This window comes from Argiope bruennichi, chromosome X2, assembly GCF_947563725.1.
Source record: "Argiope bruennichi chromosome X2, qqArgBrue1.1, whole genome shotgun sequence".
NCBI lineage: Eukaryota > Metazoa > Arthropoda > Arachnida > Araneae > Araneidae > Argiope > Argiope bruennichi.
The window spans coordinates 69119840-69145664 of record NC_079163.1 but is presented as its reverse complement, the minus strand read 5'-3'; the positions used below and the strand labels follow the sequence as shown (position 1 = coordinate 69145664).

General features: G+C 29.6%; 1 protein-coding gene across 3 annotated transcripts in view; it reads left to right on the top strand.

Annotated features, from left to right (window-relative positions):
• LOC129961078 (uncharacterized) overlaps positions 1–25825 on the top strand; it is a 148102-nt gene that overhangs the window by 98987 nt on the left and 23290 nt on the right. For 2 of the 3 annotated variants that reach the window (XM_056074888.1, XM_056074887.1), the window contains exons 17-25: positions 395–626; positions 1044–1177; positions 7101–7397; positions 7929–8149; positions 11209–11303; positions 18453–18621; positions 20441–20684; positions 24899–25069; positions 25614–25793. In XM_056074888.1, coding sequence (XP_055930863.1) covers positions 395–626; positions 1044–1177; positions 7101–7397; positions 7929–8149; positions 11209–11303; positions 18453–18621; positions 20441–20684; positions 24899–25069; positions 25614–25793 — 1743 coding nt within the window. The remainder of the gene's footprint in view (positions 1–394; positions 627–1043; positions 1178–7100; positions 7398–7928; positions 8150–11208; positions 11304–18452; positions 18622–20440; positions 20685–24898; positions 25070–25613; positions 25794–25825) is intronic. The other variant, XM_056074889.1, reaches the window with a different exon arrangement.

Here is a 25825-nt window from a genome sequence, read left to right as displayed (position 1 = left end):
ACTAGCTTATTTTACACATTTACTGTGTGTAAATATATAAGATATAAATATAGAATTATTAAATAATTCTGCAATAAAATATAAACAATCTAAAGAATCATTCAGTGATTAATGTTAGAAATTTTTGTATTCAGGTTTTTATATTTTCTTCTATCATAAGAAAATATCTCTTACATGAATAGTTTTGAAAGTTGATTTTCAAATGAGGGTTAACAAAATTTAATTCATGCATGTTGTCTAAAAGGGAATTATTTATAAGAGTTTTACATTATTTGTGCAAGAAAGATAATTTCGGTTTTAAATAATGTAGTTCACATATTTTAATAATGCTTTTGTGATTGGTATATATTATTTTAGTTATTGATTTGTGTTAACAATTTGTTAACCTTTTCAGGGGCCTATGAGGGAGACTACATCTGGTGCATCAGCAGAATTACCGAATTCTATCCCCTGTGCTTCTGATGCTTCAAAGGATTATCAGCAACAGTTATCTACACATTTCATCCAACAGCTGAAAAGACAAATAAACCAATTGAATGCATTATGCCAAGAAGAATTACTTTCTGAAGGATCACAGACATCTTCGAATTTTCATCAGAACTGCAATCCAAATTTAATCCCCCCATGTAATTATTTCGTTTCTGCAAATTACACTTTTTAATAACATTTCAAGATTGAAGTGTGATTTAATTGCCTTTGTTATTGTGTTATTTAATTGTAATGAACCATGGATGGCTGAAAAAAATGAGAGTGGCAGGGCATAAAAGTGTATTTATTTTGTACCTCAATAGTTTTTTTCTTTGCCTTAAATTATGATTACACATTGAATCTCTTATTTTATTGTAAAATAGGTGATAATTTTTGTCCAATCTACTCTCATTGTCAATTTGTATGCAACAGTGAAAACATTTACTTCTGTCCAAAATTAATTCTAATGAATTTTAATTCAAATGCATGTTAACAATTCTTTTTTAAATACCTGACATTTAAATGGTCACGTTGCCGTGCAGAATAATATAAGTGGTGGTTATTTATTTTTCTAGGTCAATCTCTTCATGCTGTTCCAGACATAATTCAGCCTTATAATCAACAACTATTATTATGCTTAAGTCAATGTTATCATACTTTATACTTGCAGCAAATGGAAATACAGCATCTTCATCACTACATCCGTCATGTATGTTGCTTTTTTGTATATTTTATTCTTTTTTACATTATATTAATATTGAAAAAAATTCTTTTTATGCATTTTTTAATTTTTGAAAAATTATATAGTTTTTTGTGAAAAATGAAACAATGCAGCACCTACATTTCTTTTTATTCTGTTCAATTGTAATAACTTTTCTATGCTGATAAATCGGTGTGTGTGCGTGCGTGCGTGTGTGTTTGTGTGTGTACACGCGTGCGTGCGTACGAGCGCTGACACGTTCTACAGGGTTGACCATTAGATAAAGAGTCGCGTCTCTCAAACGCTAATAGCTAATATTTTAATTGCCTTAAACTGCTGATGATTGCCTTAAAATTAACTGCTGATAAACAAAATGATCCCCATTTTGGAAATGAAATCATTTTTAAGTACCTTTAAAATGTTTAATTTTTTCGAGAAGTACAAATATTTCCTTTCCCGCTGACGCTGAATCCGACCTATCGAAAACCTAGTCATAAATCTTAGTCTACCGGATATATGAAGGAAAACCCCGGCGAAAATGAAGAATTCGACGAAGGGATCCAGGAATTTCAACTTAGATAAAATAATGCTTAATGAATTTTTTTTTTTCTTTACCCCTTCCCCTCGCTCCTTCTTTTTTCAATAGTGGGCACCGCCGTAATTGAAATATTGGAATGGCTATCCCAAAGGGACTGGACCAAATATAAGCTGTGCGAAATTTGTCGAAAAATATCGAACTTCTTTCATTTTCAGTGTTCAAGATGGCAAATAATTTATGCTTGATAAGTGTATGTTCAATCGTTTAATGGGTTCTTAAAAAAGAATATCCAGATTAGCTGCGGTTGATGAAAATAAAAAATAAGATGCATTTTGGCGCGAAAAAAAAAAGAAAAAGAAAGAAAGAAAGAAAAAGAAAAAAAGCGAACTTGGGAAAAGCTGCTTTATAAACATGTGTATGATATATAGCTGCTTTTTTTCTTATTACTGTAAAAGCCTCTTTAGCACGTTACGCGTTCAATCATCATTCTCGTTAATAAATTTTGGGGCGATCCCTTGAAAAAACCTACGAAAAGGATTTTACTACATGATATTGAATTGAAATTTATTGTAGTGCTTAATTAACCACGTGAGGCGATTGTTTAAAATCTAGTGTGATGAAATTTTAATTCAAAGCCATAAATTTTTAATAATAGTGATTTGTTTTGCGGTGGAGATTATAAATGTCCATTTTCTTTTGAAAATTTTTATTTATTGAATCAATCTTCCCTACTGATAGTTTATATTTTTTAAAAAGATTCTGCTAGGTCTGATATATAAAATTTAAAACATTTTTTTAGTTAAAGGTTAGAAAGTTACTTCCAGGGTATTAGACTAAGGAAGAATTTAATTTAAAAAATAACAAATTTTAATATTTCTGCCATAACATCAAAGAATACTATGACACAAAATGCTGTCTTTGAAAAAGTAATTAGTCTTTCATTAATATTAATTTTTTTTGTTTAAATGAGGGCCTTTTTTTTACTTTTAATAACTTTTTTAAAATAAGTTTTGGATGCAATTTTTAACTATAATTTTGGTTGTAAGAAAATTCAAAACAATATTTCCTACATCAAATTCTTTGAATCATGTGATTTTACACTGTTAACGTTGTGATAAAAAAATAAAAATATGTAAAGTGATTTCTTTGGATCACCATTTCTCAAGGGTCTTGAGTATTTACCGGAACATTTCCACGATTTTCACCATTTGTTGCTTCTTCACTTTGGTAGCGTAAAATTTGTTTCCTGGATCATTTTCTTTAAATGCTTGGAAAATTTGCATTAATTGTGATAGTATAAGAAAGAGTTTCCGATTTGAGGCTCTACTGTAGTATCTTGATGGATGTCGTCCTCTTTTAATTGTACCATTCTCCATACCATTAAGGCATTTTTTAGAAGGGGAGAAACAGGAGTTCATTGTCAGTACATGTCTTTGGAATTATTCTGTTCCAACACAGAAACCAGATTCAAAAACCACTAATATATCCGGAAAGTGTTACTTAGAGCATCTGTAAATTGTTTTCCAAAGAAAATCAATATTGCATCTTTTTCTTGAATGTATTCAACTACTCACGTATACTATACACAATACAGCATGCCGTGGGAAATATGAGCTAAAACAAAGCACATTTTGTTCAAAATGAAAAGACCTTAAAACTAATAACGTGACTTTCCATTAGCTGTGAGTTTTCAATATATATGCATAATTTAGTTATGCCACTTAAATTAAATTTAGTGTTACCACTTAAAATAAATAAATTCAGGCGTGTGACATTTTTTAGAAACAGATCTGCACTTTGAAGACATTTTTCCTCTTGAGAAATATGTTTTTTCTTGTGAAATATTGTTTTTCTTACGAAATATTTTTATTTTGCTCTACTATGCATAAAATGTACTGTAGTTTGTATTTGCTCTTTAAAATAGAAAAAAGGTACTTAGAAAAAGAAATATCTGACATGTAAACAGTAATTAAAAAAATGTTGCATAACGCTAGTGAAGCAAAGGATTTTTCACTCTTGGCAAAGTACAAGGTTCGAAGCAAAATTATAGAGCACAAACTTTTACAAGGTGTAAAATATCAAATTACCAATGATCTGTAAAATTAAAAATCAGCTGTAACAATGTAGTTTTTCTATCCCTTTTTTATTTCTATCCTTATTATTTCTATTGTAAATATTTATATAATCTAATTTATTTTAAAAATATATATCTTTATAAGACTGCAAATAAATCTTTTTAGATTTCTAAATATGATGAGCTAGCCCGAGAGGAAATTTGTTTTCCATTCTACCCATGTTGAATTTTATTTGTTGCTAGATATACATAAAAATGAAATACATTTTTTTTTTTTTTTAATCTTTCTATACTTCTACGTCAATATCGATATTTTCAGAAATGATATATTTATCCAAATAGACTGATAATTTTTTTAATTATAATAATATTTAAAAAATCAGATTTTTGTTAATCTTTGATAATTTGTCAAAAGTTGGATTCCCCCCCCCCCGCGCGCTAATAATATTTTGCAGTGATAGCTTATTTTTTCGTCCAACCTAATAGACTTTCTTTATTTTAAAATTGAAGATACAAAAATAAATATTAAAATTTAAAAATAAATTTTGAACAGATTGTAAAAAATTGTTAATAAAAACTATGTATTATTATAAAAGGGAAAACATCTTGGGTTTAGAAAATAATGGAAGTCTATGTTTGCATGCATGTACAAAGGTATATTTTTTTAATGCTAAGGTACTTAAAAAGTACTTAATTTTTGCAACAATACGTTACTAGCACCTAGGTGATACTGATTGACAAAAAAATATTTACAAATTTCGTTCTTGGGATTTTTTAAAAATATATTTTAAAACGTTTTGAATTTTTATGCATTAAAGAAAAAATATTGATGATAAAGATAGTTTCCACTGTTCTCTCTATGATACAAAATAATAATGAGCATTCTGTCTGTGTGCCAGTGATTTTTTAAAATTCTGGTTGAAGGCTAAAAGTTAATGCAATTTTGCTGTCACTGAATAATTTCTTTAATACAATACAAATTTTAATTTAAAGTTGTATGTTATTATGAGAAATACTATTTTTCAGTTGTTTTTATTTTCTGGTATGTGAAGTATACAAAGAAAAAGTATTATAATTGTCAAAAAGAAAAAATTGAACCTGATATTTTTTTATGTGTCAGACTTCTAAAAAAAGCATTTTTGAAATATGTCTGTCTCTGAACATTGTAACTCAAAAACGCTTTGAGCAAGACGGATGGAATCCTGTATATAACCTTTGCACAAAATTTGTAAATTTCTATCAAATTTTGAACGAATCCATTTAGAAGAAATCTGTCTATCCGGCTCTTCGAATATAAATTAGTACTATCCCTACAAAACGATGATTGAGTAAAATTTGGTACACAGACTTAACATTTAAAGTTTAGATACCTGTCCAATTTAGAACCAGATCCATCAAGGTCTTGACCGTCTGTTGGTCTGTAATTTCACCAGCATGTAAATGTGATAGCTCAAAAATGCAATGACTTATTTATTTGAAATTTGGTATAAGATTTTGTGACAACCTTAAATTTTAATTAAATTTTTTCAAATTATGAAGGTTATAAATAAAGCCTTTCTCATTGTGAAGTATATCCCAAATAAAGTCTGTACAAATCAAATATATCGATTAATTTTTTTAACTGTTTATTTACATTTTTTATAGATAAATTTTTTGCTGACTAATATTTTGGAAAATTTTCCAAAATAAATGCAACGCGATAAATGATTAGATGACGTGTTAGAAATTCTCCGTGAAGAAGAAAATGCTTTTAATTCGCCGGCAAGTTGCAATGAAGGCTTTAGCTAGAGGTAATTAATTCTACCAAAAAAAAAAGTCCAGGTGCAAGACCTTGTTATATCTGCTGACATCTAAATCAGGTGCCTATAGATTGTTTTTACAGAAATATAAATTCAAGCAATAACAAAGCTTTGATAGTTTAACCATAAATCAGAAAAAAAGCATGCAGCTGAAAGAATAGTAAGATATTTGATGGGTACAAAAGATAAGAAATCGTTTTGTGGCATTTTACATTCAGAAAATTTGGTTTTTTGAATGTTAGTTCTGATGCTAGTAAGGGAAATGTGGAAATTGGTAAATCATTTTCTGGTGACGAAATTTTATTAGGCAATTCATTAATTTCCTGGAACGTCTTAAGAAAGAATGTCAATCTCTCAACATGTGAAGTAGAGTATATGCAATTCTGAAATTTTTAAAGACCTTTTTGGGATTGTAAATCTATTAACTTAACTGAAATGTAAACATTATATAAACGCTGCTGTAACCTTAAATCCAAATAGTCAAGCAGTAATTCAATAGATTAAATACATTAGGTCTTCGAATAAATCAAGGTATATGAATTTACGTTTTCATTTTGTGAAAAATCTGTGGTAGAACAATATAATTAAATTAGAATATGTTTAAATTGAAACATTAATTGCAGATTTTCTTACAAAGTCTGTTGACGATGAAAAGTTGAAATATTCCTCGGTAAATATTTCACTGGTTTCATATTTTTTATGTATTTATGTTTCCTGTGCTTAATATTATAATTATTTCAAAAGTATATCACTTGCAGGGGGGGTACGTGTTAGGATACAGCCAGCGAACTATTTTTCTGCTGTACCTTTGTGGGAATGAATATCGATATGATTACGTTCCCCTCTTCCCTCATTCCAATCACTCTCTCTGCCTCCGTATGTAGCTGCGTGCTTATGATATTGAACTGAAAATGCTGTGTAATCTTCTTTTATTCGTCTTTCCTATATCGTGTGTTTATGTTCGTGTAATAAAGGTGTTGTGTAAAAGAACCATAGCCAGGAATCTTATTGCAAAACAACAACATTTTTAATGTATAATTATTTTTTTAATCGCTCTTTTTTCATTTTCTTATCGTTTTATTAAAAAAAAAATAAGAAAAACTTTTTCAGAAATATATTTATTGACTCAAACGACCAAAAAATCTAATTATTCCTGTCGTTTACAGCATTTTCCAGCTGTAATTATGTATCTATATCTAACGTTTTAGAAAGTATGAGAATCATGACCATAATGAGAACAAACTCCTTGTATGTATATATGCAATTTTCCAATACTAATCGAAATATTTTTGCCATGCACATTTCATGGTTCTTTTTAATTGAGTGGATTTTTTTCTACCAAATATTTTACATCTGTAATCTTGATATTGAACTGTTATTTCATAAAATATCAGTGCATCATGTTGTCGGTTCCAGTTGTATTTCTCTGTTTTTCTGTCTTCTTTATTGTGTTTATGAATTGTGCAATTTCTTTGTCATTTAATATTTAATTGTAATTTTTGTGTTTTATTTCTTAAATAGCACATTGACTGTGAAGTTATTCGACAAACGAATGCTTTGAATTCTCAGGGTAATAATGGTGAAGACTTTGAATTCCGTCCATGGTGTTTGTCTGCGAATTCAAATCCGCTCATCCCACCATCCAACATGTATTCTAATGATCAAGTCTCACCTAGATCTTCAGCATATATACCGATGCAAATGAAATCATTTCCATCTCATAGTTCTACAGTTCCAAGCAATGTTCGACCTGTGCGAGCTGTTATTCATCCTGCTAGTCAAGAAAATAGAACTGCCCAAGAAACTTTAAATAATCAAGTTAGTACAGACGTTATAATTCTGTTTTTAAAACTACTTGTTCGAGCAGTGTTTTAATATTAGTACATTTAGTATTCAATATTATTTAGTATTCAATATATATATCGTTTCCTTCATATACAATTTTAAAAAAAAACGCTAATATTATTATTCGTATAATGCATTAATTTCTCTTGCATTTGTTGTCAATTCAACAATGTTAGAAAATATAAGTGCTTAGTTATTGTATCATAGCTGTAGCATTCAGTTTAGAGAATAAATTGAATCATATTTGTTGATATTTAACCAGTATATTAATAAGAAGAAAAAATGTTAATACTTAACCTGACAGAACATCCAAAGTATGAATTATATTTCTTTTAAATTTGTGAAACTGATTTAATGAATGTAGTTACTGCAGAATTCTAAATACCATAATTGAATCATTATTAACAACCACATTTCAGTTTCATTTTGTTGTTTATATATGTTTATTACAATTTTTTGCTATTATTGGTTATTTAGATTTTTTTTTTTTTTAAATCTTTCTAGGTACCTCCACGAACAAGAGCAAATAACTTTTGGGATAATTTTCGCAGTTATTCAAGACAAAATTTGCTTTCTACATCAAACACTGCTAAAAGAAATGAAAATATTGGCTTACCAGTTGCTCCGCAAGTCCGGCAAGTTCACCCAATGGTTTCTAATGGAAACATAAATAATGGCATAGAAATAGCGAATTCTTATTCTTCCATGTCATCTGATTTTAATAGGTATTCTGTATTTCTTTGATTTTATTCGTATTCTATATGCTCCAATTGAGATGGCATGTATGTTATAATATTGGAATACATTCGCATTTTGAATCCGATTATCTCAGATTCATGAATTCTGTATTCCTTTCTTGATAAGAATTTTTTTTTTTTTTTTTAACTTTTCTTTATTTATTTCAGTTACTAATAGTTTTGAAATATTTGTGCAGCGTTATCAGGTTGCGTAGAGTCTTAAAAAATGCTTAAATTCGAAAACCACTTTTAATCATTTTATAAATGCTTAGTTTTGAAAAAGTTCCTTAAAAAGGGTATAATTTTCTAGAGAAGTGCAAAGAATGCGTTTTGCTTCCTCCTACGCATGTTGAATATGAGAATTAGAAAGCATGGTGTAAAGTTTGGTTACCGGATATATCAAGAAAGAAAACCAACAAAAGGGAAGAATTCGGAGAAAGAAGCTAAGGTGAAATACATCCAAGATGCCACCATATTTGAGATTACACTTAATGAGTCCCCCCCCCCTTTCTTTCTTCAACAATGTGCATTGTTGCACATATTGGAATAGCTATCCTGAAGGGGCAGTATGAAATATGTACTGTACCATACTTGTTGCGACTTGAAAAACAATCGAACTTCAATTTTTATTGTTTTAGAGTTCGAAAATATTTTAACTTAAGCCTGGTAAGTGCATGTTTAAACTTTTATATTTTAAGCCTGGTAAGTGCATGTTTCAATTTTTATGTTTTTTTAAAGAAGAATACACATATTGCTCCGATCAACGAAAAATAATACAGCAGGATGAATTTGGTGTGTCAAATGGATTTACGAATATGGGAGGAAGCTCCTCTACTTTAGTGAAGTCTGTTTTGTATATTACACATTCGATCGTCATTTTCATTAATATGTCATTTCAGAACAATCCCTTAAATAAACGTTTAAAGAGATTTTATTGTATTATATTGAATTGTAATTACTTCGGTATGTATTTACATTAGTCGATCGTTTAAAATATAGTATGATTAGATTTTAACTTGACTTGTTCGTGATTTCTTTCACGATGTTTTCTTTTTTTAATTCCCCATCCAAAATTGTTTGTTGGACGAATCTCGCGAAATTTTAGTTTTTACTTAGGAAAATATAAGCTACTAGATCTGGTGCTTAAAATTTTTAGAAAAGAAAAAAAAAAAAAAAGATTTTCAAAACTTTTAATCTTCAGGGTCTGTCATTTCACCAGACTTCTATCTTCTCACTTCAAGTTCTTCTATCATTTTTAACGATTTTTACTTTTTCTCTTTTTATAACTCTTTCTCTCTCTCTCTCTCTTTTTTTTTTTTTTTTTTTTTTTTGCCATTGAGATATCTGTACAGTGGAAGGTGGAGGCTCAGCAGAATAAAATATTGCTGGCACACTGTTCAGGCCCTAGAATAAAAGTCAGTTATTGTCCTGGGAAATATAAAAGGTTTTGAAACATCTGAGGGAAGAGTGTATACTTGTTGTTTCGTACAGAGAAGAAAAATGCATATGAACTGGAGCAAGCATCTTTGATAAAGGTATCATTTTGAGTTATGTCCATTGTGGAAAACGATATTATATTAAATGGGTTGCGTCGAACTACGCACAACATTTTCTACCAGTTGTTGAAGCAGTTTATCTTATTCCTTTATCTGCATGAGCATATTCTTGTCTTATAGAGGCCATTTTTCAATCAGCGACTTTTTCCGATGGGGTTTAGATCTGGAGAATGTGCGTACATTGTAGGTATTGGACATCTTTGCTGTTTAGACGCTTTTTTTTTTTCGACATGGTTTAATATTTATCACTAACAATATCACAAGCGTTACATTTGGTAGTCGATTTCCATCAATGTTTTGGCCAGTCACAGACTCATTAGCAATTACATGTAAGTACATGAGGCCTTTCACCATATACCAGCTCATGCTATGATATTGGATGTTGAATATCGATATCTTTCCTTTATATTTTCTGAACAATAAACAGTATAACTCTTAAGCTAGATCATTTGGTTGACTGAATCGATTCTCATTTAACATAGTACACAGGACTAGTAGTGTTCGTTCATATTGCTGTTGTTGACAATGTTGCAAATAGTTGGTTTTGCAATCAGAACGTTGGTACTCACAAAATTGGTCTGAAGGCATATTGTCCTTTTCCCTCTGAGGGGGGAAAAAAATTGCTGATCTGAAGTGTACTGGTACATTTTTTGCCAACAATACAAATGTAGTTGTCTAATGCAGGCATCATACTTGTGCCATGATGATTCTTGCTTCTTGTTCTAGTAGTTTTAAACGTCTTTCATAGTGTGTAATTTTGTGTCTTCAGAAACCAACACATTTCTGTCAAATTTTGTAACGCACAAGAGCAATCCAGACTTATGTATTCGATGTTGATTAATATTCCTGTTTTTCATTTTAATCAATTAATTTCGATGATTGTAGGCTGGTGAGAACCAAGAAAGATGATCCCCTCCAGATGTGTGATTTCTCTTCCAGTTCATGACGCTGCTTGAATAATCTTAATTATAATTGCAGGGACAGGGGCATGGTGTTATGTTCATTCAAAATGTGATGTCCAGTGGTACTGGACAATGGACTGCAAAGGATTAAAGAATTACATTGTTTTTATTCAATTTTAATTATTTTCTATTGGGATTTAAAATTTGCAATCTTTGTGATTGTTGGATTTTTACCATAAAATGAAACTGAGGAAACTAATCTCAAGTTTTATCAATAATGTTTATTAATGTTACTTGATAATAACTGTCCATTAATGTAACTTGATGTATTGTCTTTCCCAATTGTCATTTGATAATACTTTAATTTGCACCATTAAGTTCCTTCAAGTCTTATTCAAAATGGGACATTAATTTAATTACAACAAAATAAAATTATAAGTTCCATTTTTTATAATGTAATAGTATATTTTATGATAAGTAATGCATTTGTATAATTAAAAGCGACACTGATTTTTTTATGATTTACAATTTAAAGAATTTGGTTTGTTCATATTTTAATATAGTATTCTACATTATTTTTTATATGTAGGTCTGTGATTAATCCTGATAGACAGTTGCCTAATTCACGTGTCCACGATCTTGTGACGCCCATGAAAAAGCCAAATATTAATGCACCATCAAACGGTAAGTTGCAGTTTTGCATTCAAACTTGTTTTAATAATTATATACATTTAAAAAAAAGTATATTGCGAAATTTTAATACATTGCAACATTGTAAACATTTAATATGGTAACTGAACAAATTTTGCAGGAATTAATTTGCAGATTTGAGACGATTTCAGGTCTTTATCATTCATGGAAGTTCGCTTTTCCTTTCAGCCACAAAAAAATGTTGTAATGAGGACTCAAGGAAGTTTTGACTCAATTTTCTGCTCTTTAGTATTCCTGAACTAAAACTCCTTGCATATTTTAACAAAAAAACTAATATTTATATCTTCGCTAAATTCTTTAAATCAAATTCAAATCAATCAATATCTGTCAAACTCTTGAATAGATAAATTGATGATATTACTTTAAATACATTCTTCTATTCAGAAACAAATTAAGAGTGCTTAGAGGTATGCATTTCTTGCATAATTTTTTATAATGCAGTTAATGTGAGAAAGGACTGCAGATCTTGCAAACTAATGTGTTAATCCTCAACAGGTGCTTATTGACAAAAAAAAATTAACCATTTTTTTTTTTTAAGAATTTGCTATTATTAGAATAGAATGTTATTATTTTTAAATCATGTTATCAATCCAAATTAATATAAAAGCTCAAAATGGTTTAGAAATAAGATGAGTGGTAAAAATGCAGCTTCAAAGATTTCTTCAGAATTATGATTTTGCTTCTACAAATAGTCAGTTATACAACACGATTAGTTTTTACTATATGGCAACAACTCGAGGTTCGATAAAAATGGATGCATGCCATTCAGAAGAAACTACTTTTTGTCAGCTAAAATTAAAGGGTGAGTGTAGGATTTATTATGAATGTTGCGCATATTCACAAAAAGTATTAAAGTTATCGGAAATGAGTTTTGAAAATAATTTTTCAAACTGAAATTGATAAAAGCATACTTTCAATCAGCCATGATAAGAGATACTGGCTGGTATGGCAATGATGTTAGCGCATTAATTCAAACATTCGCAAGATTAAAAATGTGAACAATTAATGTCCTGATAAATACATTAAAATATATATTGTTTAGTGAATCTTCTGGTTGGTAAATTTAATACAGCAAGCTGGTTAATAATGGAAAACGACGCTTTATCCCATAATTAAAACATTTGATAAATAATTATTATGTTTCATTCCAGAATTCCATGAATACTCTTTATTTTTTTTACTCTCTACTTTTATGTCTTCAACATCTTGTGTTTTCCTCATAAATTTGTTGCCATGAAATTTCTTATTTTCTACTTAACTCTAAACATGTGCTCTCGTGTCTTCCTTTCCAATTCGTATTAAATACTTCAATTCCTTTTATTTTTAATCTATTCTTTTCTACATTTTCTCTTATTCAGGTCGATAATACGTACTCTTTCATCTCCTCATGTCTATTTTTCATAGACAGCTTTAAAAAAATCAGATCGACGTTCTGGGTCATCTTCACTTGAGAACTCAGCATACAGTGCAGATCCCATTTCTGACATTTTTTTTTAATGTAATAACACTTTATATTGCAAATAATCTAGAAAATATGAAACACGGGAAAGAAACGTAAATAAACAGCATAGATAGAGAGTAAATGGTTAGTTAAATAACAGCAATCCAGGCAGAGAATAGACCTGGTTGGAATGATTCATTGATTCATCCAGATTCGATTGATGTATCCTGTTTCCTGGGTATCTCTACTTTTTCAATAGAAGCAGTCTAAAGAAACGTTAAAAGCCGTGTAAATAAGATACTTTCTCGACTGCACGACAAGACTGCTCTTAAAAGAGTTGCATCTGTATCTACCAACACCAAGCACAATTATCATATTACTACAAATCGATTTCCACAAACAGCCCATACAATTTTTCAAATACAGTCCATTCTTCTTTCCATTAAGTGCAGAAGCTTCCAAGCCTTCTTCAGGGGTTTTATTCAGGAAAAGTCGCCCTCTGTCCACAAAACGGCCATAAAATGGTTTGATATAATCATTTTGCACTCTCTGAACACCCCCTTTTTATTGCACTTCCAACAAGTCATGTTCGGATTTCAACGATAGGGAATTTTTCTTCCTGGCAGCTAGACTGGTCCGATAATTTTTCCGTATTTTTCGACAGAGATTTAAATATATGATCTTTTTTCTTTACTGGCGTCATTTTTCTCGATTGATCTTGCGTATCTGGATGTCTTGGAAACACTTTTTGCAGCCTTCTTCTTGCGATATGCCCGAACAGATTTCAAATCCTTTATATTCATCATTCTCGTTGAATTATGCGTTGCTCCATTTCTGATAGCATCGATGAAGTATTGAACTGTTAAGCTTTCCTCAACATCCAGAGGGCACTTGGCATAAACCAGGTTCTCTCTACATCAATTTTAAGTGATCAGTGAAGACTTTATCCCGGCTTGTGTCATGTTGTCTGCTGTTCAGTTCTATAAAACTGGGTAAGATAGCTCCCCTCAGGATTCTAGAGCTGTTGTTAGGTCCGTCAATTTATCGGCTGATATTCCTCCTAGAATCTCTACCGCTGGTCCTCAGAGTGAGGCTCAGTATTGATTGACCGTCACAAAATCCTATTATAGAACTCGCAACGTCGATCTGGGTCTTAAGAGTCCATAACGTTTGTTCATCAAATATCAAGGGTGTAAAAGTTGATCAGAAATATATGAACTTCCTAGGAAATTATTTGGTTTGCCCCAAAGATCACTAAATCTGTTCTTGATATCGCCGATCTTTTGAATTTCGCCTTTTATTTCTATAGTCTCTCCTTTCCCATCTTGAACATTTAGATCTGTTTTTCCCATGAATTTTTTAGTATGATATCTTTTACTTTTGACTTAACTGTGTGCTCTCATTTCATCTTTATCAATTCGGCTTTCATTCGTCATTTCTTTTTGCCTTTACTCCGTTATTTTCTTTTGTCCAAATCGCATGTCTAGCTTCCATAGATTTCTAGTAAGTCGGCTAACAAAGCAATCAGATTGACATTTTGAATCATTTTCACTTGAGATTTCGTCTTTAGCACACACTGTAGATCTCACTTCTTACATCAGTATTGTGGAAATCGTCCAATGGATATATGGTGAAGGTTGTATAAGTAGATAATTGATAACTCTATTAGCATACAGAAAACGGTCTCTATTGAACTGATTTTTGTGGAATGTTGGATGTGGCTTCCCAGAGTATTCAGCGTGAATTATAATGCGCTTGTCAAAAAAACATCTGTAAATAGTTAGATTTACTTTCCCTTGTTTTGTTTTATCTCGCACACTGTGTACTATGATTGTGATTTTAATTTTTGTTTTTATTTCAAATTTATTTGCAACTTTTTATGACATTAAATGCTCTATACCTACAGCTTACCAATTTGCACCGGCAGTTATGAAAAAAATATAGATTTCAATTTTGTAACTTTCCGAAAAAAAGTACCAGAAAATTGAATATGTTTTTCAACGCTTTTTTACCAACCGATGGGAACGAAAGTTTGAATTAGAGCTGCAATTGCTCGTTGCAAGATTTCATACCAAATTTCATTTATTTAAGTCATTGTAATTTCATGCCTGCGAGAGTACATACCGACAGATGCTCAAATTTTTGATATTTTTGGTTCAAAATTGGAAGTGAATTTCATTACCTAAATTTTTGTATTACTGCGCTTACATGCATGCTAAAATGCACACCGACAGACGGTCTACTCCTGGACGGATTTTTCTTCAAATTTTATCATTCTAACACTTTATGCTTTGTTGGGAAATTTATTTTCGCAAAGGAAATATTCGCATTTCGAATTGGAAAATCTAAGTAAAATAAGTATTCAATTAATGTTAATATTCAATATATTATGACTACTAAAAATAAAGGTGAATGTGTTATTTAAATGGATATTCTTCCAAGTTCCTAGTTTGTGGATTTGTATTTGTATTCAACAAATTCGATAGAAATCCACGCATATTTCAATTATTCTACTTATTTAATTTACAAAAATGTAGATAAAAATTGAATTAATTGCTAATCTTGATATAATGTGAACCCATTTGGAATTTTAAAATCTAAGTAAAATAAATATTCAGTTAATGTTAATATTCAATATATTATCACTACTAAAAATAAAGATGAATGTGTGTGTGTTTGTCCATGTGGGTTTTAATGCTTTACAGGGTAGACCGTTTAACCTCTATTTATTAAATTTAGCTCGTGTTTACCTTGAAGAGTAAAAATATGCTTCTCGAAGTGACTTTTTTTAAAAAAATTTTTACTATAATTTTAATGAATTGCAGTGCAAATATGTTTAGATTAGATCATCAAAAAAAGTAAATCAAATTAAGCTGGAAGCATCCACCACTAGTTCGCACTTGTAGTATTTCTCTTCCTTCAAGGAGTAAGGCATTCGGTATTTGCTTACCACCGGATATGTAAATATATTTTACTGGGGGAAGGGCTTGTATTTTCTCTCTTTCAAAGGTGTGGTCAGAGAATGCCATTATCGAATTAAGGTATCCTAAAAATTCCAGCTAGTGTATGTTTCCATTGTTTTGCATGAATGAAACTGATTTTTTTTAAGTGAGTGAAAAGTTCTTTCTTTTTGATTTCAGATTTCTTACTTTCAAAAAGCGATAAATGTTTTATAGGAAAACATAATAACTGGATCACAGTTGTCATCTATGTGAACTTGATCGGTGAAGACAAATTAAAATTCCTTGAGATATAAAAAATGGAACAATCGCGTTCAGACTTATGAAATGACTCTCATTTGATTATAATTTTAATTTTTAAAAAAAGAAAAAAATTTCAATGACAGAGAATGTTTAGTGAAATATGTAAATTATTTTGATAAATGTATAATCAAATAAAAAAGAAAAATGCTTCTTTTTGTGGATAATTATGGAGTCATTCCTAGTTAATTTTAACAAAAAATGATTAATGTTGAATTTATTTTTGCCCCATTAAATAATGTTCTGCCCTTCACTTTTGTTTTGCTAAATTATAACCCATGACCCTAGAAGCAATTAAAATTTTAAAAGTTCATTACCAAAAACAAATTTTCTATCACTTCATATGTACATGTCTGAGGAAAAATCTAATAAAATTTTCAAATATGTACAAGCACAAGTATGAGAAGAATGATATCCACTACTATACTGGCAAACTGCATGTCTAGTTATTGTTTACTAGGAACTAATGTGTGCCTACTCACGTTCAGGACGTGGCGAAGGAGATGTCTATCACTTCCTCGTAGATTGTTTCCTGAATCGTAATATTTGAAGAGACAATCGAACGTGGTAATTAATTTTTCACATCGATGACATGTGGATAAATATGATTACAGTATAAGCAAAACACATAAATTTTAGTTCTCATGTCGTTATTTTTGATCAATTTAATTTTTGATTCATTAAAAAATATTTTTCTAAATATTTTCGCTGGACAATTAAAAGCAGTCACTTTATTTAAATTAACTGGTAATTTAAAACGCAAAAGTGTTCAACATTTTTTAAATAAAAAAATTTATTTATTCTGCAGGAGAATGAAAACGAAATATGTTTATTTAACTTAACTGAAGTTTCGCATAGTTTTTTTTTTTTTATCCGTATTAAAATAAACCACTCTCAGTAAAATATGCTGTTAGAAAAGTATACCAGTTGAACGATTCGGCTTTAAACGCGCCATCATTGGTCAAAGGAAAGAAGATTTTTAGAATTTCATAAATACATTATCATCATTTAAAAAGCCGCAATAAATTTTGTGCTCTCAGAGAAGCTAAGTATTTGCCCCCAACCTTTTCTTTTCGTTTCTCCCCCTCCCCCCAGGATTTCATTCACCTATAACAGTCATTTCAATGACCATGGAGAGATTGCCATAACAGTGAAAATTTTTGAAATTTGCGAACGGGCTGACTTCTGAAAAAATGTCAGGTGTAAAATATTAATTCTTCCTAATAATAATTAAATATTTTGCGTAAAAGGGCAAAAGTACTTCAAAACGATAATTTAAACAGTTTAGATCAATAAAATTGAAATCCTATCTTGTTCTTAAATGAAGTTGCTTTGTCTAACAAATGCATATCCTGGATTATCAAACGGATAGTTTTTGCTAATGGGAATGCATTATTCCAAGAAGCACAAGGTACAAACAACAAAAATTCAGGCAAATACGGACTAAAAAATACGTTTGTAGGAACTAACAACATGGTTAAATAGTAAATCGCTAACAACAATAGCGGTCAACATCCACAACTTTCAGTTCGTACTGCTAACGCAACTCCAGCGGTAGATTTATACGTTTGGTGCGGTTCGCATTTATATAACTTTAGGAAAGGGCGTGATGTTGCATGGAATTCTTCAGAAGAATCTCATATCTTGGTTCCGATTTGAAATGGTCCATAATTTTTGCATTTTTCAAAACCGTCACTTTAGTCACCAAGGATTCATCAAGTTCATTAAGAATCTGTAAATCTATCTTTCCAACCATAAGAATTGTATTGCAGGGAAACGGTCTTACTGGTTTTTTAAAATAAATTTAATTGTGTATTATTAAAATGCTGAATTATTGAGGATTAAAATGCAAGTAAATGTGAATTTTTGTAATACTTTATTTTTTATCGCAATTAAGTTTAATTTTTAAAAGAAATTGATAAATTTTTGTATCAAATTTGTTTATAATTGGCTATTCATGTTTATACTTAAGTACATATTGATAAGGACTGCATGAATTTTTTTTTTTTTTTCCTAACTTACTGTGTATTCTTTGACCTTGTTGTTTAGTTTCTTCACTTCTTTACTAACTGTTCTGTCGTATCTGTTTCTTAATGGGAAAGGGGATTCGAATGATTTCAAATAGGCATTTATTTCTATAAATATTCAGATCATTTACAATATTTAAAATTAGTATTTCATGTGAAACATTGAAAGAAAGAGAAACAATAGTTTTTTTCTCTTATCAAAATTTCAAATCCATTTTTAAATAACTTATCATAACTCATAATATGAGAAAGATGCAAAGATATTGTATTTGCATGGTTTTAAATTTACTAAAATAATCAATTTTATTAGTAGTTCTGCTTTTTAAATAAATGCAGCACCAGATATGAAATTAGTCATTGTATAATGTTTTACAATTTCATTTTATTTTTCCAGCTCAATGTAGGTATGCTAGTTTTCTTAAAAAGGAACCAGTGCTAAATATGTGTTCTTCTTCTGTGAGAAACTTACACTCTGATCAGTATGAAAGTACAGAATCAACTAATCCAAATCCAAGCAGTAATTTGATTCAGTTGCATCCAAATCAAGATCTTTCAAAAGTAGGGTGAGTGTCCAAATGTATTAATTTTGGTCAATATGTGAATGCTTTCTGTGCTAATACTTTTTTTCCTTTTGTCATTCTATATTTACTCTTGAATACAACTTGTCCTTACTTCCATAACTGTTATACTGAAATATGCATTTCTATTTAAATTTTTTTTAATTAAATCATTAACTTTCTTATTATATACTTTTTATTTTCTTAAATTTATTTTGTAAAATTGTTATTCTATAGTATTCCTTAATGTTTTTATTTTTTCAGTCTTTATTCTTTTGCAGTCTTCGTTTGCTATTCCTTATCATGATAACTGCTTTATATCCCCTTAGGTGTCAAATAAATTTTTTTCCCTTTCATCTCTTTTTGAAACTCTCCTCTTTAGAGATCAGTCAAATTCAGTTCGACATTCGTTCATCATATAGTGATTTCATTGGTATGCAGTCCAGTAATTTTAGTCAAAAAATGTTTCTCCTAAAAAAATTATAAGTTAGCGTTTCCCCCCCCCCTCTCCATAGGGACCTTATTTAACCCTCCAGCTGCTTATCCCGCGATTTCCGCGGGTTGGCAGTCAACTCATTTTCTATTGCATTCTGCGTTTTTCGTAGTTTAGAGTGCTTATTTTTACGATTACAAATTTTTATTATATTATATTATATTATTATCGTGTAACATGTAGTATCAGTTGACTTCTTTTGAAAAATATTTGAACTTGTTTGCTAACATCGCATCTAAATAGGGATTTTAAAGAATTTCGCAGCTAGAGGGTTAAATTAATTCACAAGTACTCGACATTCTGTTGTATGCTTTCCCATTTGGGGGATTTAATAAATTTATATCTTAACCATTTGGGCCGGATACCAGTCTAGAAACAGATGATTTATTTCTGCAAATTAATGAAAAAATAAGCTATCACACTATTATACATTTTCTGCAAAAGTTGCAGATCAGATAAATTGTATTTTGTGTTTAAAGCTTGTTGTAGAAAGTTAAAAATAAAGTCTTGAAATAATTATTTTAGTTCGATTGCCTGCCATATAATAACAGTGTTTTCCCTTTCGTGAATAAGATGACGGTTTTTCGATATCGTGTGTGCTCTTTTAGTATATGTTTCTAAATTAATTAACAGGTGTGAGATTAATTAGTTTGGAACAGTACAGAAATGGCTGCATTTTCTTGTGTGCAAAAACGACTGAACTTTATTGAAAACATAGAATTATATCTAATTATGAAACAGTAAATGTAGGAAACTGATAAACAAATGAAATTACTGATTTCGTAATTTAGCTGTTAATAATCTAGATAATAAAGGCACATTGTTAGCAGTTTGCTGAATGTAGTTCTCTGCTGATCAGCTTTTAAAATCAACTGCTTGAACATTTTAAATCAGCTGATAAAAGCATTACATTTTCTAAAAATTTGCGCCTAATTTAAATTTTTTCCTATAATGTTTGAAAGTACTATTAATAAGTGTATATTTTGTTTGTATTTAACATGTACTCATATTCTAAAATATCTTTATTGAGAAAAAAAATGCTTCATTGATAATAAGATCAAATTTCCAGTTTGTAAGATCATTTCGGCAGTATTATTTTACCTCAGAAACCCACATGCGATTGTGATCATTAACCACTTGTAAACATTAAATTTAAGGATAAATTATCGGATCATGCTAAACTTCTAGAAATTTAGTTACTGCTCGTGGTGCTATTAATAAAGATTAAATTATTTGGTTTTTTTAATATCTTACTTAAAGGTTGTTGGTTTTTTGTTTTTGTTTTTTTTCGTTCATTAGTCATCCAATTTTTCATTTGCACTTATTTTTCAGAAATTTTTCTCCCATCTGTCCAACTTCTGCTACAGAATCTGTTACTTCGCATTCTACTACTGATCCATCAAACATTCCCCAGGGTGGAGTCGAATACCACTCAGATTTTCTAATTGGCCTTTATCGAGAAGCTAAGACTTTAAAATCTGATGTTCAGAGACAGCAGGCTTTGAAGATGATTCGAGATCTTGCTAAAAGTGATAAAGCATCGGAAAATGAATCTTCATCTCTTAATAAAATCAGGGTTAGTTAAATGTGCATACTTATGTATTTTAACTTAAGTATTTATATTTAAATTTTGTATAATTTAAATTAGTTTTATTAAATACTTCAGACACTCTGTACATTTTGGTGTATGATTATATGGTGTTTTAATGGTAAGAGCATATTGGTTTTTCTGAAGATAGATATGTGCAACATCTGTGTGCAATTTCATGTACCTATTTTACCACTAGCTTCTGAGATAATTTTTTAAATAATGGGATGACCTTTTCAATGTGTGCCAAATTAGACTGAATTTGAAGTTTTTCCGATATGTTATGTTTATTTTTTATGCCAATTCTCTGATTAAAATCTGTAAATGTAATAAATTGTAGATAATTAAAGTCAACATACTAAGAAGAATTGCTTTGGTATAGCCAAATTATGTGAATTCACTATAAATCATTGTGGTAAGTAAATTGTGTAATTGTAATTTAGATTTATTTAACTTTTTTCTTTTTTGCAATCTAACTTATGAGGCTGCAACTATTTCACAAATAAAGTATTACCGATTGCAATTGACTATAAAAAATATATGTGAATAGTAAATTCTTAGCTACATCAAAAGTGTAGCTAAACTGCTTTTCCAAGTATGCACTAAACTTTTTGAGTAAATTAATAATTAAAATTGTCGATTTCTATATTCAGTATACTCTTCACGGCAAAACTATATAAAAGCAAGTCCGTCTAAATTTTGAATATAATTCGGATAAAGATGTCTTAATAAAATTAGTTATTCATAGAATATTCTTATATAATATATTAAGAAAAACTAATTGAGAATGAAACGACTTTTTGGGGGGTGGGGGAGGGAAACATTAGCTTGCAATAGCTCCCCGGGAAAAAAGTACTTAATAACTAGAACATGTGCCTAAAAATGAAGATAGAGGATTTCAAATTCCATTATATGTTTTTCAATAAAATGTATTGGTTTTTAAGTCTAAATATACACATACTATAATTAAGTATATGGGAAATTTACTGTTCAAGTAGTCCATTTTTCACATATGCATTTTTTCATATCTTACTATTAAAGAAATTGTTTTGTTTTATATGTTTAATTGTTTGTTAATGTATGTAAATTTGTACATATATTTACAAAATATTTTCTCATGCCTTCTTAAAAAACAACATTATCATACTTTTTCCGCCTTCTGTATTTATGACAGAACATTCTGTATTATTCATGCCTCAGATTTGAAACACATCGGAATTAATACTCGTTGCTGCGATCCTTATTTAAAAAAATTTTATGTTAGTGACTGCGCTAAAAAAAGATCGATTTTTGCGAAAAATATCGAGCATTTTTTATTAATTATTCTGTATTTCTGCAAAGTTTCCTATATCAAACCATTTTGAATTTAGTTTCTACGTTCATTTTAAATCGACTCCATTATAATAGCACGCATTCATTCTTCTATCGTGCCATGCTATTCAAACGCAATAGATACAAAGTTAAATGCATTGTATGTCAAAAATACCTTCACACTGATAATGCTAAAAGACATATGTGTTTGAAATATCCCGTATTAGTACAACGAAATCAAGTATCTCCAGTTTTAAAATTGGGAGTAACAGAAAGAATCCGTGTGAAATTATTTCGTCAAAAACTCCTCACTTGAAGACGGTGAAAGTTCTAATAATCTTCAGGATGTCGCTGACAACGATAGTGATTTTTTTTCTTTCCTTTTGAATTAGTATGGGTTCTTAAAATAATTATACTATATATCTTTTGTCATGTTTTCTCTCTCTTCAATAGTTTTATGCATCAATTGTTTTCATATAATGGCACATTATAGAAGCATTTTTCAATTTCAAAAAAATTAACTAATCAAGAAAACTTGTTATGAATTTTTAAATTTAGTTATATTATTATTTTGCATATATCATTATCCAATACTAGGCATTTTTAAACTATTGAATCCATATTCGATTAATTCCTTTTTGCTGTAATTGAAATATTTACAAATATTAAAAACGATCCAGAAGATTAAGAAATTTATTAAATTCGAACCAAATTCAAAATAGTTAAAAACGCTTGTTTAAGTCCAATTAAATATTTCCATGATCATGTTCTAACAAATTACGATAATTTATTGCTACAACCTGTGTTTCGATCTATATACTAAAATCGAGATTGAAATATAACTATTTATTTTTACAATTAGAACTCGGTGCGATTAACTGTCAAAATTGTTTTAAAAAACAGATTCAGTTATTAACAATGTTTTGATGGTCAGGGAAAGAAACTTAGAATATTTTTTTTACAAAAATCCTAGCAAATTTTTTAATAATTAGAGAAAAATTAGGGTCAGTAACTGAATAAAAAAGAAAACTAAGAAAGTGAAGAATTTTAATGAGCTATTTAATATTTATTTTAATTAATGTTAATTTAATTAAAATAATTGAATTAATTAATGTCTTTAATTAAATGTAAAATTATTATGAGTTATTTTGTAATTAAATTACAGAAGCTGTGCCTGTCGGACTTGTCTCCTCCCCCTCCGCTGTTAGACCTCTGCCGCCGTCTCTATGAAAAAGGCACCCAAAATTCAAAATACCACATGATCTCATAACCCAATGGACTTATGATGTGTTTATTAGAAAGACTTCATGCATATGAGTTATTTTTTTTTTTCACAACTTCTCTTGATTGAGCTACATGACTGATTTAATATGTCATTAATATTAATGTGCCTGTGATGTTGTTTATAATCAGAAGTACCTAAAATCTTATTTAATTATTGTATCTATAAACACAATGCAGGTAACACAAGGGAAAATGGCTGTGAATAACAAATTATTGCGGGTTTTCTTTCTGTCCACCTTATAAAAGATCTAATAAGTGTATATCGTGCAATTGTATTTTGAAGTCATGTTCACACATGAATAAGATGAATATTTTTATATGGTTTTAAAAATAATGAATATCCTTCCCTAATGCTTTTGAGTGTAACTTCACAGGCAGTAAATCACAGTTGTCATAGCTGTTAAATAGGGGCTTGGCAATAAAAAATGTGAGCGAGACTATCCTTAAAGCTTGCCAGAACTCTGTTGTTTCTTATATTACTAGTCTATTTAAATTGCATACATGAAGAAATATTTAATCTTCAGCTCTCTATCAATGTCTTCAGCAAATAAGGGAAAAAAAAAATTTAATGAACAAATTCGTGAATGAAGAATCGTGAAAGTGAATAAAAGTACTTTGTTACCCTGTCAATATTTGTTGTAGATTAGGTTTTTAACATAGTTTTGAATTTTAAAAAAATTAACTAATGATTACAGGAAAGTTTTTTTGAAGTCATGTTTTTGTAGCTGTATTTCATTTTTCTTTATTACATTCAAAGAGAAAGTATTGTAGTTATTAAAGAATTAATCCTCGAGATTTTGATGAATCGTTTCGTTTTGCACTTAATTTCAAAAAACTATGTTTGCCTATGAACAACACAACAATCCAAAAACATAGCAAGCTAGGCAGGTGAAATTTTATTCATCATTTATGCGACAAAATTGTAGATCTCTGTTAATATGTAGGCGAAATTCGTCTATTGAAATTCTGTTATGTATATGTAACTCGATAATTTGATATCAAAACGAATTAGAAAGAGGAAATTCAGCAATTTCATTACCATATTTATTAATGTGCATTAGATTGCACGAAATCTGCCAAGATTATTATTGTCTATTAATCTGCCTTTTCGTATGCATGCGAATGCAGTGCTGAAAAATACGATGGCATAAGTGTGAGCACCGAAATTCTTAGTCTGTCTGAAATTTTGAACTTAGTCACACCAAGGAAAAAGGTATAAAATACATATTCGATTTTCTTCTTGAAACTTAACACAGAATCTGCCATACTGTGTAAATAAACAAGAAAGCTGGAGGAGTGAACAATCCTGCTGCTTGGGTATTAGAAATTATTTTGGTACTTTTTTTATGTGATCAGTTAAATACACGGGAAGTGTTTGTTACCATGAAAGTTCTTGAGTTAATGGCTTTTGAACCTTCAGAGAAATTTAGAAATGTACAATGAGTTTATCTTTGTAATAGTGTACTGGAATTTATCTTAGTTGTGAATGTGAAATTTATGCATTGTAACGTTTTTACTTAATTCTAGACATAATTTCAATTTTTTAAATTTCCTTTTGTGTTTTTGATGTCGTTCTTTTTTAATTTATTTCATTTTGTATTGTTTAGAATGACCAAGCTGTGTCTTCAAATAAGTCAGAAAATGTTGCTAGCTCTTCTTCTGCTCCAGGAACTACTGAAAGCTCTACAGTCGAACCAAGTGTAAATATTAGTGAAGGAGTTGATTCTGATAAGTCTATTTCCAAAGTGTTTGAAACCAATTTGCCTTGGATAAATCAAGTGTGTGAATTGTTTTGAGATAATTATTTATTAATTTATAAAAGGAAATTACAGTGAATTATCATAAGTGATATTCTAATACTAAAAATTATATATATTTACCAGCTATTATTTTGAAAATTTGCTATCTTTCATTATAGGATTTTCTATTTCTAGAATTGTAGAACAGTGGACATTTGCAAGTCATTAATATCAATTTTGTATTGAATTTATAGATTTTAATGTACAATTTCTTTAAAAGTCAGTTATAGGTGAATTTGTGAAACATTTTGAATGCTGGCTTTCATATTATAGAAAATTTGTTTAAAATGCTTAAATACATATTTGATTGTGTAAAGATATTTGTGAGTTTTAGTCATTATGTTTTAAAAACTGATAAACTTTTAATCTTTTGTAATTAAATTTTTAATGTTCTGTATTCTTATGGATATGCTTGATTACATTGCATAAATTAAGAATTATAGGGTAGTGGATTCGGTTTAACATTGGACTTATTTTGTATTTCAACAATTCTGACTCGGTTCTTTTTTTCATTTTATTGAAGAATTTGCCTACAGCAGCTATTTCACCTTTAAGTAAACAAGTCGGTCCAAAATCTACTTCCACTGGAGCAGTTAGAAAAAAAACTAAAATTCAGAGTACATGCTTTTGGGACAGTCTTTCTAATACACAACCTTGTAGTTTCAATTCTCGTGAAAATGAAACTGCTTGGGACGATTTCTGTGTAAGTTGCCTTTTTTTTTTCTAAGTATAAAA